The sequence below is a fragment of the Fusarium proliferatum genome (genome assembly GCF_900067095.1).
Source record: "Fusarium proliferatum ET1 genome assembly, contig: FPRO_scaffold010, whole genome shotgun sequence".
Lineage (NCBI taxonomy): Eukaryota > Fungi > Ascomycota > Sordariomycetes > Hypocreales > Nectriaceae > Fusarium > Fusarium proliferatum.
Window position 1 is genome coordinate 2,148,595 of NW_022194799.1, and position 15,274 is coordinate 2,163,868.

Below are 15,274 nucleotides of genomic sequence, written 5' to 3' on the forward strand. Positions count from 1 at the left end.
CAGGCAATTGGCTTAATTGCCATGTTTCCCCATTACGAAGAGGATCTCGACGCCCGGTTTTCTCTTTTCGCAACATCCATACTCCGTACTGTCATTACCGTTATCATGCAATTTACATCTTCAGTTCTTCAGCTTTTGGCGCTTTGCCACATGACGTTAGCATCGCCATGTAAGCTTTCTTCTTCAACTGTCCTCTCGGTGTCGTCAGCAAGCACCACTGAGACTAGTGAGACAGAGTCATCGACGGCCTTTACGTATGAAACTACAGCCACGACCGAGTATGAGACATTGTCCGGCTCATCTACCATCGCCACTTCGGTCGCGACCTCAAGCGCTGAGGTTGAGCCAACGACAACCACCACTGCCGCATCGGGACCTACGAATCTGATCAGCAACCCCGGCTTTGAAGACTCAACCGTCGCGCCTTGGACCGTATACAACAACATCGGAACCCTGATTATAGACAGCGATTCAGGCATTCCCCCATCAACCCAAGCAGGACAATTCAGCGCCTCTGGAGAAAACCTCAGCAACATGGGCGTCAGACAAGAACTTGGCCCATCTTTGATCGTGGTTGATAAAGAGTATCGCTTTTCTGTATACACCAAAGTCACAGCCTCCAACTTTTGCATCTCGCAAACAATTGCCTGTGGCGCAGGAACAGGTTGGGTAAACTCGGCGAATTGGGGTGCAATGCAGGCGAATGGTTGGATACTGACAACGGTTACTTGCTCGTGGAGTCAGGCTCAGCTTGATGCTGGTCCGAGTGTTCAGGTCGCGGGAGTGTGCAATGCTCTGACTTTCCTGGCTGATGATGCTTCTTTGGTCGCGACTGAAGCATCGGATTAGCTTGAACTGTTGCTTGGGGTAATATATCGTTTTGGGTTGTATATCCACGAAACCTACCAACTTGTCAATACTAAATGGGCAACTGCAGACCGCTGAGCAATTATCTTTTGTATCTGCTCATCACGGTGGAGACGCATCAATATTAGCTCTTCGCTTGCATAAAGCAGGGGTGCATGTTGGACCGAGGTTCCAGTCAGCAACGCCACATTCAATAGTTTTACAATAGACGATGAGCAGCTACCAACAGCCAAGAAAAGAAAATTTGGCCCGCGGACTTGATCTGTGAGAATGAACTGATGGGTTGTTCGAGCTAATTTAGCGTGAGCTCTTATGCTTAATCGTGCCTGGTTCCCGTTGTTTCTTCCCTGGCTACCTTGTGTTCTGTTTTTTTTTCTCTGGTATCATCACAGTCTTGCAAGGACGTCGAAATCGTGGTTATGAGACTCACGTACCCATTCGTTCAGCTTCTGGCGCTGTACAAGTTGACTTTAGCCTCACCATGCAAGCCTTCTTCTCATACCTCCCATTCAATTACATCTCTCAGTACCTCCGTCACTAGCGAGGCTGGGACGACCAGTATAGACATATTGCCGACAACCTCAATAACAACGGATTCTGCCATATTTACGACCTCTTCTTCTAGTGTCCTTTCCTTGGACACCGAGTCTGTCACATCGACAGCCGCCCTTTCATCATCTGTGGATGGAGAGACAGAATCATCGACCGTAGCCTCTTCTGAAACAACAATTATTGCCCAAAGCACTACGATAACTGAACCTTTGGTCTCTACAAGCTCAGCTGTAATTTCGGCTGAGACATCGACTGACGAACTATCTACCACTACAACATCTGTTGAGCGACAACCCACCAACTTAATTCGCAACCCCGGCTTTGAAGACCTTACCTTCGCTCCCTGGGAGACAAAGAAAATAGGAGAACGAGGGTGGCTATCCGTCCGCAGCGACACATCTCGCCCAGGATCACTACAGTGCGGCGTTTTCGATTCTTCAATTTCGCCTTCAGGAGGACTCAGGCGCAGACTTATCCAACCGTATAGCTGGTATGTCAAGCAAGATATTGACCCTTCCAAAATTATCGCCGGAAAAGAGTATCGCTTTTCAATTTTTCTAAAGACCACAGCGTCTAGTAGTTGTGGTGTCCCGCGCCTAGGATGCAGTGCCGGATCAACCCCAGCTGGATCGGCGGAGTTCGGGGGGGCTTTGAGTACATGGGCTTTGGGAGTAACTAGCTGCACTTGGAATGAAGCTCAGCTCGATGCTGGAGCCTCCGTTTCTGTGACGATTGTCTGCGCCTCTGTCACTTTCTATCTTGATGATGCTGTTTTGATAGAAAGAGAGGCATCGCAGTATTGATTTGACAAATGGAACTCTTATAGTTATTAATTGCTACCATATCAATGTAGCAGGTATGAGAATCACTTGCAATTTGACTTCAAGTAGTACTCCTGGGACTCTAACAATAACTCACCTCCATGACAACTTGTACTAACTGGCAAATCGCATACTCAGAGGCATGTACCATACATAAACGACGGCCCAACCAAATGAGTTAAGATACCGAACCAACACTTGCCACGGAACAAAGATGTAAGCAGAACAACATCTAGCTAGTTGACGACGCCCCGGATGAATTCGGCCCCTCTCTAGAGGCAACAAGCCCAGGAGATCAAAACATTACAGTGCAGGGGCATCGAGAGCCAGAAGTGGCCACGGTAGTAGTAATGGCGGCGAATAGCTCCTGATTGGTGGTCGTGAAGAGTGGCTGCTGAAGTCTTGGGCAAAGGTGGACACATAAAACTCAACGGATGTCGCGGCAGTAGTCTCGGTCGTGTCTTGAATAGAAGTAGTGGCCGCCTTCACTGATTCAGCGTTACTTATTATGGTAGTGGTGTTCTGGCTCGAAGTAGCCGATGATGAAGGACGGTATCGCGAATGCAACGATTGTGACCGCCAAAGGGTTCGGGAGAATCATGGTAATAAAAGACTAAGGTGAGTTTACCAAGAAAAGAACGTGTGTATATCGGCGGAGTCTACTAAAGGCACTTACTTATCCGCTCAGGTATTACCAATAGAAATTGTTCTTCTCTTTTCTTGTTATTGCCTGAATTATTATTCCGCTATTTGGGCATTTTGTCATTTGTTAAAGCTTAAAATAAAAGCTCAACTGAAGCGCTGGCGCCCAGGGCCCCAACTAAGTGGATGTTTTGCGGCTGGGGCCCTGAAACCCACTGAACTGTTGAGGGCTGATGCACCCTAAGGAAATTTGTCTTTTTAAGCCTTTGCTACAAAACGCCGACAGTATAATTGCCAATGCAGGCGCAGATGTTACCATCAGTGTGCGGCGTCCTGAAGAAGCAAGAGCTGCACTGGGATCAAAAGTGAAGCGCTAGGCCTTGAATCAATCCTGTGTGGCTTGATGGTAAGAGACCGTCATCCCCGTCACACTGCACAGCGTATCGCCAGGACGCTAGCTGATCATGTTTGACACCCATCAAAAGATACAAAGGTAACGCCCATCAACGCTTTCATTGCTCACAAGCAAGGCACTAATCCAGATGAGTGGGATAACGCCGCGCGGAGCCGAATAGATTCTTTTACGGATAAGGCTCATGATTATGGTATTAAACTTCTCATCTCTATTCACACTCACAAATGCTCTTGAGAACAAAAGTGATTTCTACTGAGGATAGTAGGATACTGGCGAATTTTATATAAACAGTAAAGCTATAAGCCAATTCAAAGACCGCATCGGCCACGATCTCCCGCATAAATATCTCAAGATAGGCAAGACGTTGACCCGGAGCCCTGACTACACCTTCGACTTTTAGAACCAGAACGGAGTTATGCATCCGCAGATACGCAGATTTTTATTCCCCAGGCAGCGCCATACACTTAAATCATCCTCTTACAGTATAGGGGATCCCACAAACCTTAACTTTCTGGTAGTGCACAATCGCCAAAAGCACCAATAACAACCTCAAGGTTAAAGATCCTTATCACGACCGACGGCATCGCCTACCTAGACAACCCTTCCATTAATGCCTATTTAACTTGCGGTAAGTTCGAAATACTCGCTATCATCAATTCGAACTGGAATATTTTAAAGGCTGTTATACTTTCTGCAGGAAAGGATAGGTCTGCTTTTTAACTTCAGCACTTTTTAGTTGTAAAGAATTGGTGCTTAAGGCTTCACAAATACGTATGTTTATTCTTCTCAAGAGATTTCATGTTATTTAAAGTACTATAAGACGAACTGAGATAAACATTCATCACTTTGACATTCTACAGCTAATCAGATAATTTCTTCTTATAAGTTAAGCTGTACAGTGATATCATAGGTGATGAGGACATGATAGCGATTCTACAGTGTAAACATGGGAGATTTGAAACATGTAACAGCTGTAAAGACCTTATGGCTTACGAGGGGACGTGACGAAGAGCCAACATATATGCAAAAACTACTAGGCCGACTTGGACTTTCAACAAACTGATACGAGACTACTACTTGGTTCCCTCCACGAGCTCGTCGGATCGACCATTGGGGCAAACAGCTAGGTTGAGGTAATGTTCCATATCCCTGAAATTCTGGGAAACTAAATTAACACCCTTATACTATGGATGAGTGATTCCAAATGGCATGCCTTTCTAAACAATGCTTCCAAAGGCCAAAGTCTTTGGGCTATTCCTCGACTCTTCCACCATGTGTCAACCCAATGCCAACGGGAGAGTAACACGGCTTCATGAGCTCACTGCATCTCTGAAGAGCCAATTTAATTACTTGCTGTCCATCGCTGTGTTCAGGGAACGTGTTTTACCGTCTCAACTTTACCGGTACCTGCGGACCAGTAATATACTGTCGCACTCACGACGCAGAGATTCTCGAAACGATTTGTTCAAATCATGACTCATCTTAAAGTAATATCTTAAGAAAAACTTTTCGGTTAACATATTTCGGTGCTCGCGAGGCGCTGACAGGGCGACACTCAAGCCGATTCGCTACAGCTGATATGTACCTCCTGGAGGCCCAGCGAACATTGAGTCTTTCGGCTGAAAGGAAAGAGTATTATACTCAGGTTTGATCTTTGGTCTCCTCTGTACTTCAATTCAGATGGGGATAGATACTTGAGTTATAGTTCTTCGTGATTAGAATAATTGGTGATCTTGTATCGCCTGTTGTCAGCCCTGGCCCTACCATGGGTGCCCGATGTGCGGGGAAGCGTCACATTACGTTTCGCAGGGCCATGTCAAAGAAGAAGAGTCTATCTAGAGTATGAACCGAATTCCCTAGAATTTGCGTCTTGTTTGAGTGATGAATATATTAGAAAGCATTATAAAAATACCACCTCGCTTTAGTATAGTTCTGGAAAGGCATCACTGGATTCCGTAGGATTCTTGGAAAGAGTTCCTCAACATGCACAACAGCAACCAGAAAAGCCACCAGACTCGTGATTACAGCTCTATCAACATCCGATTATGTAGCTTCCGTGTTTTGGAACAGTTTCATTCGTCTTGTACATATCCAGCTTGACAATAGTGTGGTCCCTAGCGGTTATAGAAGTTTGAAGCATTCTGATTAGACTACACTATAAACGTACAAGGTATCCCGTCCGAGAAACGCCCTGCTTGATAAAGCCTTTGCCCTAGGTATTACACCTTGGAAATATAATTATAAAAATGAATATCCCTCTCAGAAAGCCTTCTCCAGAACCTCAGGGCCCACAGACTGCAGAAGCATGTCCAGCGTAGCCTGCCATGAAGGCTCCATGAATTTCGACATGATCGTCACCCTCTTCGCCGCCTTGTCAACACCCTCCTTCTCTCTCAGAACATCCGCTCTTTCAGCATCAAGCTGCCCAAGCCTCTTAGTAACAAGCGCAATCTCATGATCGGTCTTGTATATTCCAGCGATACTCTTGTCGAGCTGGCTTTTGACAATAACGTATACCTCTTTGTGCTCGAGAATAGTCTGCTTCCTCTTGTTGATGAAGGTGCGGAGCTCAGCATCCCCGGGGTTCTGCTGGTAAACTTCCTCAAGACCTCTTAGCGTTGTGTTTTCGTTGGCTGTGGAGTTCTCGACGTCTTTGAGGGCATCCTGAGCTTTCTTTTGGTCGTTTGTGTAATCATTCTTTTTCTGGAAAAGGCTGCTCTGAACGGCAGATAGCTTACGTTGCTCGTCGTTGATGTCGGCCAATAGCTCTTCGAACTTGCGCAGAACTGGCTTTATGGCATCGGAGGCATGTTTCAAGCTTTCCTTGAATTCATCTCCAGACGGCTACAAATGGTTAGATTAAAAAATATCAGGAGGCAGGGTTCTTACCAAAACTGCGTCCCAATTGATTGCTCTAGACACTTGAGACTGACGATGCGGTACAGCATTAGATGACCTTTGCCTCTTTGCTCCAGATCGCGAAGCGTTCGATGGAGTATTACTTGCATATGATGTTGTTGGTGATGATTCAGCCGGGCGCTTATTACCCCGAGATGGAGCCAGGTGATGAGGCGTCGATTGCTGACTGCTCGCCAATTGGTTGTAAGCACCTTGAGGAGCCACGGGGTTTGATGCCGATAACCAGTTGCCCGATTGTTGCTGAGGAGTCAAAGAGGTAGCACTGGTGCGGGGCGACGCCAATGGCTGAGAGCTTGCTTGTGTGCGGGGAGTTGCGGAGCCTTGAGAATTTGAAGCGGAGGTTGAGGCCGATGGCTGGCTATTGGATCGTGGGAGTTGCGTTGCACTTTTAGTACCAGGGATCGGAGGAAGAGGCACTACTGTATGTGATTGTGGGCGAGGCTTCACAAAGTTCTGGATTGTGTTTGCTGGAGAGGCAGTTGGTGTAGGTTGTTGAGGAGGGCGCATATCGCCCTGGGAAGTTGCAGGTTTGGGCACCGGTACTTGAGAACTTGGTGTTTGTTGTTGTGAGCCCGGGGGACTCCTAACAGCGAGAGTCGCAGATGTGTACTCTGCGGAGCCAGTGCTTTGTTGAACAGAACTCCTGGGTAAATCTGAAACCAATCGAGATGGCTGTTGAATACTGCGCCGCGGGCGAGTTGAGGCTACTGATACAGAGTTGGGCGTTGATGTTCCGTGATCAGGTCCAGATTGGCCGTTTAGCTGTACGGGCTCTGGACTGTCGTTCGGCATGAATTCATCACCACCTGGATCCACAACTGTTTCCTCATCTGACTCGTCGTCTTCGATCTCGACGACTTCTTTGGCTGGTGAACGGCGTCTTTCTCGGGGCGTACTCTGTTTCTTTGGCGCAGCCCAGTCGAGATCATTCTCATCCTCCAGCTCCTCTACTTCTTCCTCTTCCTCGTCCTGTTCTTCTGCTTCATCCTCTTGAACTTTCTCAGGTTCATCAACTTGCTCTTCAGCCTCCTCTTCGTTTTCATCCTCCTCTTCATCAGTATCCTCTTCTATCTGATCCTCGGGCAAGCCCAAAGCTACAATTTCATCAACAGGTTCAGAGTCTGCCTCAGTCGCGTCACTGTAGCCCATCTCATCGTCGCTCTGCTCATTCACTGATACAGACTCATTTGGATTTGTATGCTTGGTATCAATCCCCATACCACGAAGCCATTTCCGGACTTTGAGGATATCGGATTTGCGAAGCTGGGGGTACTTTGTGCGTGGATGGTGGTTCGCGTGACCTTTCAGTCTGCGACGCACCTCCTCAACATCGACTCCGTTGGACACCACGAGCGACACCAGCGCAGAGAGACCCTCGATAAGTCGAATCCCCCACATGTCAGGAACAAATCCTTTGCAGAGTTCGTTTGGCCACATTCCGCTGAGCTGATGAATGCGCGACGCTGCGTGATAAGCCCGATAAGATGGATATTCTGGTGATGATTGACCTTTGACGCCTGGCGGCGGTCGACCGCGATGACGCGTGGATGAGTTCCTTGGCGTCATGAGAAATGACGAAAAATTCGAATAAGCTGATGGTTGTTGTGAGTGTGCTTGAAACTGAATGTGCTCAAGATGATCTGATGTGATTGATTATTGAAAGGGTGGTGATGTGTTTGCGACGCATGAGGTAAACGGTAAACACGGTCCAACTCCGTCACGTGTTTTGGCGTGGTACCCGAATGGCTGAACCAATGGGCGGAAAAATAAATTCCAGCTCCGGCGTAATACAACTGGCAAACTTGGCCAGGCATGAACGCCATCCCGTTTCATCTTTGGGCCAATGAATAAGGAAGAAAGGAAACAAAAGCATAGTGTTTATTGAATCTTCCCGAACCAGAGCATGCCATACTTGAAGATGCCCTTCGGGCTGCAGTTGCTTGTGTGATGAATGGTGAAGCCTTGATTCATCAGGTTGCCAAGCATTGGCGACTAAGGCAGCAAAATCTCACCAGGAATGACTTGAAATCTTTGTTTTATCTAGTATCGGCAGTTCCGACTACTCCTGTTTTGTCTATCAACCGAGAGACGCGATATGCAAGATCTTTTGATCCTGATTTTCAGGTCCCACATATCCCACCTAAACTCAAACCTGTCTGGCTATTGTTCAGAAGACTATAGAGCGAATACCAGATGATCCAGTCCCTTTCTGCTTCTTTCGGCATAAAACATTTTCTTTCTTCTTTTACTGTACTTTAAGTCTGCACCGGCTCTATCCGCTACGGAATCGCAGAAGCAACTTTTGCTACATGCAGTCTGTCTCATATTCGTCTTCTAAAAATGCCGTCCAAAAAAACTTCATAATCAAAATTATTCAAAGGTTATGTTCCAGAGCTTCATCCTTTCGGCTTCAGTCCAGGCGGCTCAAGCAAGAACTCTTTACAATCCGCTTTCTCAACGGATTCTCCAATTCCTGATGTCATGCTCCCGGGCTTTGTTCATTGACTAAGACACAACGGAGACCTAGCCTAGGATTTGATCATACGACGCAGAGGCGTGATGTCTACCGTCCAGTATAATAAGATGACATGTACAGCATGTGCTCTACGAAGGCTTTTTCCATGGCGGTATTGGTTTTCATAAGTAATTTCTATCAAGTCATACAAATACAAAAAAAGGTTCAAGTAGAATATCATCTAGCAATCATAAAGCGACTTAAGCCACGTATAACAATGGGACAGATTTACTAAAGAATCAGATTGGTGAGAATTCATTATCAGTCTCACTGATACTATTCAACAGAGCAAGTAAGTCTTCGGGATTACGGTAGTTGAAAATTCCAAGGTGCAAGGAGCTCAGGTCATAGAGACATCTTTAAGCTCCAAACATATACTTTGGCGCGCAGCTCATGCTGAAGGGGGATCCTCTGCATCTTTCTACAGTGGTTCTCATTCCCACTCTTGTGCTTTCTTGGGAAACCAAACAAAGGAACAAATAGGAAGACCTGAAAGTCTCTTCAGAGTGATCATTCTTTCGCGCTGAGTCAATTCAAGAGCCGTATGGTGCTCTGTTGATAGGGCCAGATTGGCGGGGACCTGAGAGTTCATTTGCCCGTGAACCAAGTTTCGATCGAGCTTCGAGGGCCTATCAAATGCAAACTTAAGACCAATGGTTACTTTTCTAATTGGTTCTATTGCATAGAAAGACTTATCGGCGATGCGGGCTGGGACTAAGGCGTTTCACTAGCAGATTTGCAGCCACAGTTGAGCGATGTTTCCGACCAGATCTAGTTAGGAGGTGCGCGCCCTTCTTTTTCTCCTTTGGGTTCTACGATGAGACTTTATAACAAATGACACCACAAGATCGCATTATCCCTCTACTTTAAAATATGCTGAGGAACCAACGTAGCCCGGGCTCACACCACAAACTTTACACGTTTCACTAACAAAAATGGCCACCCTGTACCACCGACTTTAGCGAGCATTAGCAATCAACCTAAGAGAACTCTGAATTTAAAATCGCCCATTTTCATACACAGCCACATTCTCTCATTAGCAACACTTCGCAGCTCAACTGCCGACTGAATCGGGACCTCCCGTTCTTGGTTGTTCCCCGGGCCTCGCCGACCATCATTAAGAGCCACGCCCGGTTAGCTCAATCGGTAGAGCGTGAGACTCTTACGAGTACGCGATCTCAAGGTTGCGGGTTCGACCCCCGCATCGGGCTGTTCCTATATTACGATTGCGAGCGAATGCGAGGCTTTCCTTTTTGCCTTTTCTTACAAGTAGTTTTGTGTTCTACTTTGGCTCTGTCAGCTTTACGGCCATCATGCTGAGAGCTGGACACGGTTATCATCACTGCAATTCGGATAGTTGTGTAGTGGGACTAAATAACATGTTGCGAATCGAAAGTCTATTTATCTAAAAGCCATCCTCCGATGGCTGCGATAGGTAATTATATACAGCGAGGCTCTGATTGAGAATCAGGTTACCTGCTATAATGAAATGTGCCTTAAAATGGTCCTTAGCTCTTGGCCACTGCTCCTTCGAGCCATTGACCTTAGCTATCTCCCGGCGATGAGTAAAGTTAGTCTGAGTCTGAAATACTCAGCTGAACGTCATCCACCCAGGCCACGTAACCGTTACTGCACTTCGCCCTGATGACAACCCGAATAGGATTACCACCGTCCAAAGCAGTCTGTGTCAGAGAAAACTCGCCCGAAAGAGCAGTAAAGCCGCTAGCGATCTGGGCACCAGAAACACTAATCCTCAGTCCAAACGAATCATTGAGGTCGTTGTTGTCAATGAATGCCTCGAAAGCAGTGCAAGAAGATCCAGAGCTGACCTTGGCGTAGAGAGAAAGACTGTAAGGCTGATTTGCGACGAGGGATGACTTGCTGAGAACTTGGAAGGTGTTTGACCAGTCGCTAGCCTGAGAGCCCATCTTGAGAGAGTAAGAGCCTGCATGGACTGTTGAGGTGTCGATGTTGGCGTAGGCGCCGATACCAAAGTTGGACCATGGAGCAACGCTGCCGCTTTCAAAGTCACCGTTGATGAGGATAGTAGGTGTCTCAGCAGGTGCAGCCGAGGTAGTAGAGGCAGCTTCCGTGGTAGAAGCAAAGGCAGAAGTCTCAGTGGTAGAAACAACCACGGTTGAAGTTGACTCAGCTGCACTGGATGTCGCGGTCTCACTCTCGATGATGGTGATATCCGTGACGTAGCTCGACTCAGTTGATGTCAGCCCAGTGGTTAGAGTGGCGTCGCTAGCAGTGGCAGTCTCAGTCTCAGAAGAGAAGGTTGATGTAGCCTGGATTTCAGTGGTGGAAGAAATCGGCTTGCAGGGGCTAGCCTCAGACCCAATGATGATGGAGAAGGCCGCGAACGCAGCAAAAAGTCTTTGCGATGCCATCTTAGAATGAGTGAATAAGATAGTCGCTGTAACGAACGTGATGCTCCAAAAGGAAAGGAATAAGAAAATGTAGACAAAGGTCGAGGACTGACAGAAAACGGTCTCGCAGCGCTCAAGTGTTTAGTGCTTGCGCTGTCACTACCTATGGGGCATTTAAAATTACATGGGGCGCTAACGTCTGATGAAAATCGATAGTTCGCTGATAAATGTTGACAATTTGTTGCGCCAAGCCAATAGACCACTCTCGATGCGGTATAGTGATTACTGTATGCCAGCTCACGCGTGGTTTCTTATCTTATCCGGAGAAAAAGGAACACCTTGGGGAATAGGATTAACATTACCATGACGAATCATCTCCGTGTTCGAGGCCTCGGCTGACTGCTGACAGTGCATCAAATGCTGTCGTGAATCTGGGCACAGTTCCTAAGGAGTCATCGAATCAATCACTTCTCTCAAAAACAATACTTGAGCAGCGACAAGTTAGGTTTTGGTTACATATTCATATAATCCTGCTCTATTAGCTGTGCTATCTGCATGTGTCACGAACTCTTAATTCTCAGAATCATTGAATAGTGAGGAATGCCAAGAATCGATACAACTCGAATGTCCTCGAAGCCTGCAGCCACATACAATGGCCGCCCTGCCTCGGTAGCTACTAAGTAGCAATCTTTTCCTTCCTCAGCTGCCCGATCAAGACCCCACTGTAACAGCATCTTTCCGATACCGCGCCTCTGATTACCTGGGCTGACACCGATGTAGTCGAGATCTAGACGGTCAGTCACTGTAGCCGAGAAAGTGAAATGGGAAACGTACGCCAAACACCAGCTATGCCTTGTTCTCCAAAAGTATCGACAGCATCTTGATTCACAGTCTTTTTCATCTCATTGTAGGCCTCCTTATCGAGTGCTGTACATTGTATCTCCTTGCTGGGCCCTGAGTCACCGCCAGTAGCAGGAGGGGCATCCCAGAGCGAGAAGCCAACGACTTGGTCATCATGTACCTTTTCATCATCGATGGCTACAGCGAGATGAGACTCTGGGGATGCTAGGCTTGATGCTTTGCGTGCAAAGCGCCAGTCATACGCTGCTTCGCCATCAGGGAGGTCTATTGGTTGTAGATGAGGGGGAAACAAGCGTCGTGACAGAGCATCTGTGTTTGGGTGGAAAGCCGAAGTTGCGATACGAGCTATGGCAGGAAGATGCTCTTCTGAGGCTTCAATCAAGCGGATTGTCATGGCTTCGGCGTAATGCAAAGTTGTGATGTTCTTCGATGAATGAACAATGAGAAGCAGGTGAAGCCAGCAATGGCGGAGAAGAGGTCCACTAAAGTTGCGCCCTAGATGACACGACATTGGCGCCCTTTTCGCCCCACGATGATTGTTCTGCCGCCGCTGAACGGTGTAGACTCGCAAAAGGATCCAATAGGTATTTGCGTACTTTCGTCGATATGTCGTAGCAGAAATTTTAAATTGACTATTGTGGATATCTGCAATGGTTTTGTATTTGTGCCTGACATCGATGATGCACGAGGGCAGAGAACCTTATCGATCCCACTGACTGAGGTTATATATCTTTGTGTTTCGCCGAACCCATTTCTTTTGAATTACAGGCATCAACATCTACATATGCTAGTACCACTATACTGTCTGTGTAGGCTTTTTCTTCGATTTATTTGCGCCCTGGAATGCCGATATACTCGTCTGGGTTCCATACATTGAGATGCTGGTGGGTACTTTCGGTCCAGTACCAACACCTCCATGACCCTCGAATGCAGCCAAGGTTGATCCAGTAAGTCCACCAATTCCTTGGTCCTGGAGACAGATGGTGCTGTCTCCCTCATTCGATCGAGGGAGCCAGTTCTTTATACCAGCCAGCAAGGGTTTAAAAGTCGGAAGGCAAGCACAAGTTATTCCAGACACGATCTCTGCCATGGACCATAAAGCTGCTGTAACGTTCCACCATGTAATATCTGCCACGGGGTCAAGCCACTGCACACGGAGAATAGCGATCGCGAGAGTACTAGAGAACACATTAGTAAATGATATGGAGACCCAGGTGTAATACTTACAGTGTTCCTAGGCCGAAAATACCAGTGAGGTAAATCTTCTGATATCGCGGAAGCTGGAGCTTCCAGACAATGGGCAGAGGCATGACGATGATTGCGAAGTCAGTGACGATATGCACGATACCACTGATGAGCCACATAGTCGGCTGGGCAAGGAGACAGCGTCCCTTGACACCCGAATCCCAGAAAGATTGGATTGGAATGCAAAAGAAAAATACTCCGATTCCTTGGTAGGTACCCCAGAGGATAATGAAACCAAGTGCACCCAAGTATAGCCATCTCATGTTAGAGACGGACATGATTCGGTAATAGTGAATCAGGAACGTCAACTTGATGGCAAAGAGCGCATAGGTGTAGAACAAGATTGATATCCAGAAGCACTACAGACGAAGTGTCAGAGGAGTCTCGATATGGGTAGGGGTCTGACCCACGTACTCGGAGGTAAAGGGTTATCTGTTGAGGGGATAATGTATAGACATGTCGCCCCAGTCCATAATTCGTCACTGCGATTGTTTTTTAGCTGATGTTATCGATATATAAAAGAGAGATATACTGGCGACGATTGAAGATCCACATCCTAAGATACAGGCCTAAAGTCAACGGTGTCAGAAATCCTTTGTCTCAGAACATTTCGACGTGACCTACCAGAGCCACCACGGTCGTCACATCATCAAGCCCTAGCATCTGTCTCTCCCGCCGACACCAGAGTCGTAGCCCAACCATGACAGCTGACAGAGCCATCAAAAAGGTCGATACTCCAATCACGACTCCGGACCTAGACTCACCCGCCTTGGCTGCCATCTCTTCAGTAGTCATATTCATGGTGTTGTGGATATCGACGCAGGGGCCGAGCGAAATGCAACGTCACGATGAACCAACGTTGGTTCCAGGACCAGGGGACGGGGTTCATCCTCCTGTTATTCCCCAGTCGATCGGAGGATAATCGAACCGTCATTCCCGTACGTTGCCGCTCCTGTGTCCGTGCTGACCTGTTTAGGGTTGGTGGTAGCAGACACTGGAATGTGGCTATCCCAGCTTCGTGGATGAATTCGGGTTTAAGCAGCGCCCATATCTGAGAGACCTATCAGAGAAGCCCATCTCAACGCCTCATGGCTGATTAGATCGTACTGGAGCTGGCGCCTTGTCCAACCACAGATGAATGTTCCCGTCATCAGGAAATTACGGGCAATGCAATGGGAATAAATCCAAGAAACATTGTTTAGAAAGGTTGCTCGGATTCCGAATGATAAGTCTAGTTCACGCAAGATTCATCCGGAATGATACTTCATACTCAGTGGCCCCAAGCGCACCATTTAGTTTTCGCAACAATCTCAGCATTGATACCAATGTTTTTCAGCGATTTTGACGGCTGACTCAAACCATCGTCTCAAGAGTAAGCGCTATACCCAATGGCTTATTTAACTTTCAATGCTTGGCTTTCTGGTGTATCCCCCCGATCTTGCTAGACTGTATGATAAAACGCCGATCTCCTTAATATTTGGCAAGCCTCAACATACTAGACGAACTGTAAGATCTTGCCAAGAAAGAATCACGAAATATTGTTCTTCAGCTGATGAGGGCTATCTATTTTTCGAAAGGCCACAGATCAGCGAGTCAGAACGTTCTGAAGCTAATCAATCTTGTCGGCGGGGCCAGGCCTGCTATATTCGCATCATCTTTCAAAGCTGTATCAGCTCAATACATTATCGATCTCAGCTCAATGTGGTGCTTGGATATCCCATAAATATAATTAGCTGACAAAGGGAAGTACAAAGGACTGGATTGCCTCCACCGTTTTTATCGCATGCATCTCACAGCTAGATACAGACAATATTCTGAGTGCCAACCTTTAAACCTCCCCTCCACTGAAATTGGGCTGCATTTGCTACAGATTTGGGACAAAGAAGCGACTCATGCCAGCCTTATTGTCAACTAGAAGACGCATAGATATCCAATGGGCAGGCAAGTCTAAACTCTTACCAATCACGGCTCGCGAATGAAAGCACTTAAAGCGACACAAAAAATCTATTCGTTCGGGAACACTTCATCAGCAAAACGTTGTTCGTACATGTGATCTTGGTCTTAG

General features: G+C 47.0%; 6 protein-coding genes and 1 non-coding gene across 7 annotated transcripts; 3 read left to right on the forward strand and 4 right to left on the reverse strand.

Moving 5' to 3' along the window:
* Positions 1-105: 105 nt before the first annotated feature.
* On the forward strand, positions 106-849 carry FPRO_12208 (uncharacterized protein; the record flags this gene model as incomplete). The annotated part of the gene is made up of 1 exon (XM_031221764.1): positions 106-849. One exon carries the CDS (start codon positions 106-108, stop codon positions 847-849), a length of 744 nt encoding a protein of 247 aa, XP_031087291.1.
* A 437-nt stretch (positions 850-1,286) lies between these two features.
* FPRO_12209 (uncharacterized protein) lies at positions 1,287-2,222 on the forward strand (the record flags this gene model as incomplete). Its single annotated transcript, XM_031221765.1, has 1 exon — positions 1,287-2,222. One exon carries the CDS (start codon positions 1,287-1,289, stop codon positions 2,220-2,222), a length of 936 nt encoding a protein of 311 aa, XP_031087292.1.
* A 3,334-nt stretch (positions 2,223-5,556) lies between these two features.
* FPRO_12210 (uncharacterized protein) lies at positions 5,557-7,782 on the reverse strand (the record flags this gene model as incomplete). The annotated part of the gene is made up of 2 exons (XM_031221766.1): positions 5,557-6,141; positions 6,187-7,782. The coding sequence occupies 2 exons, from the start codon at positions 7,780-7,782 to the stop codon at positions 5,557-5,559; spliced, it is 2,181 nt and encodes a 726-aa protein (XP_031087293.1).
* Positions 7,783-9,859: 2,077 nt separating this feature from the next.
* tRNA lies at positions 9,860-9,942 on the forward strand. Its single transcript is given in 2 exon segments — positions 9,860-9,896; positions 9,907-9,942. It is a non-coding gene; the product is annotated as a tRNA-Lys (tRNA).
* A 360-nt stretch (positions 9,943-10,302) lies between these two features.
* On the reverse strand, positions 10,303-11,124 carry FPRO_12211 (uncharacterized protein; the record flags this gene model as incomplete). Its single annotated transcript, XM_031221767.1, has 1 exon — positions 10,303-11,124. The coding sequence occupies one exon, from the start codon at positions 11,122-11,124 to the stop codon at positions 10,303-10,305; it is 822 nt and encodes a 273-aa protein (XP_031087294.1).
* Positions 11,125-11,663: 539 nt separating this feature from the next.
* On the reverse strand, positions 11,664-12,475 carry FPRO_12212 (uncharacterized protein; the record flags this gene model as incomplete). The annotated part of the gene is made up of 2 exons (XM_031221768.1): positions 11,664-11,890; positions 11,938-12,475. 2 exons carry the CDS (start codon positions 12,473-12,475, stop codon positions 11,664-11,666), a joined length of 765 nt encoding a protein of 254 aa, XP_031087295.1.
* A 285-nt stretch (positions 12,476-12,760) lies between these two features.
* FPRO_12213 (uncharacterized protein) lies at positions 12,761-14,010 on the reverse strand (the record flags this gene model as incomplete). The annotated part of the gene is made up of 5 exons (XM_031221770.1): positions 12,761-13,142; positions 13,192-13,568; positions 13,624-13,691; positions 13,742-13,778; positions 13,834-14,010. 5 exons carry the CDS (start codon positions 14,008-14,010, stop codon positions 12,761-12,763), a joined length of 1,041 nt encoding a protein of 346 aa, XP_031087296.1.
* Between the last annotated feature and the right edge of the window lie 1,264 nt (positions 14,011-15,274).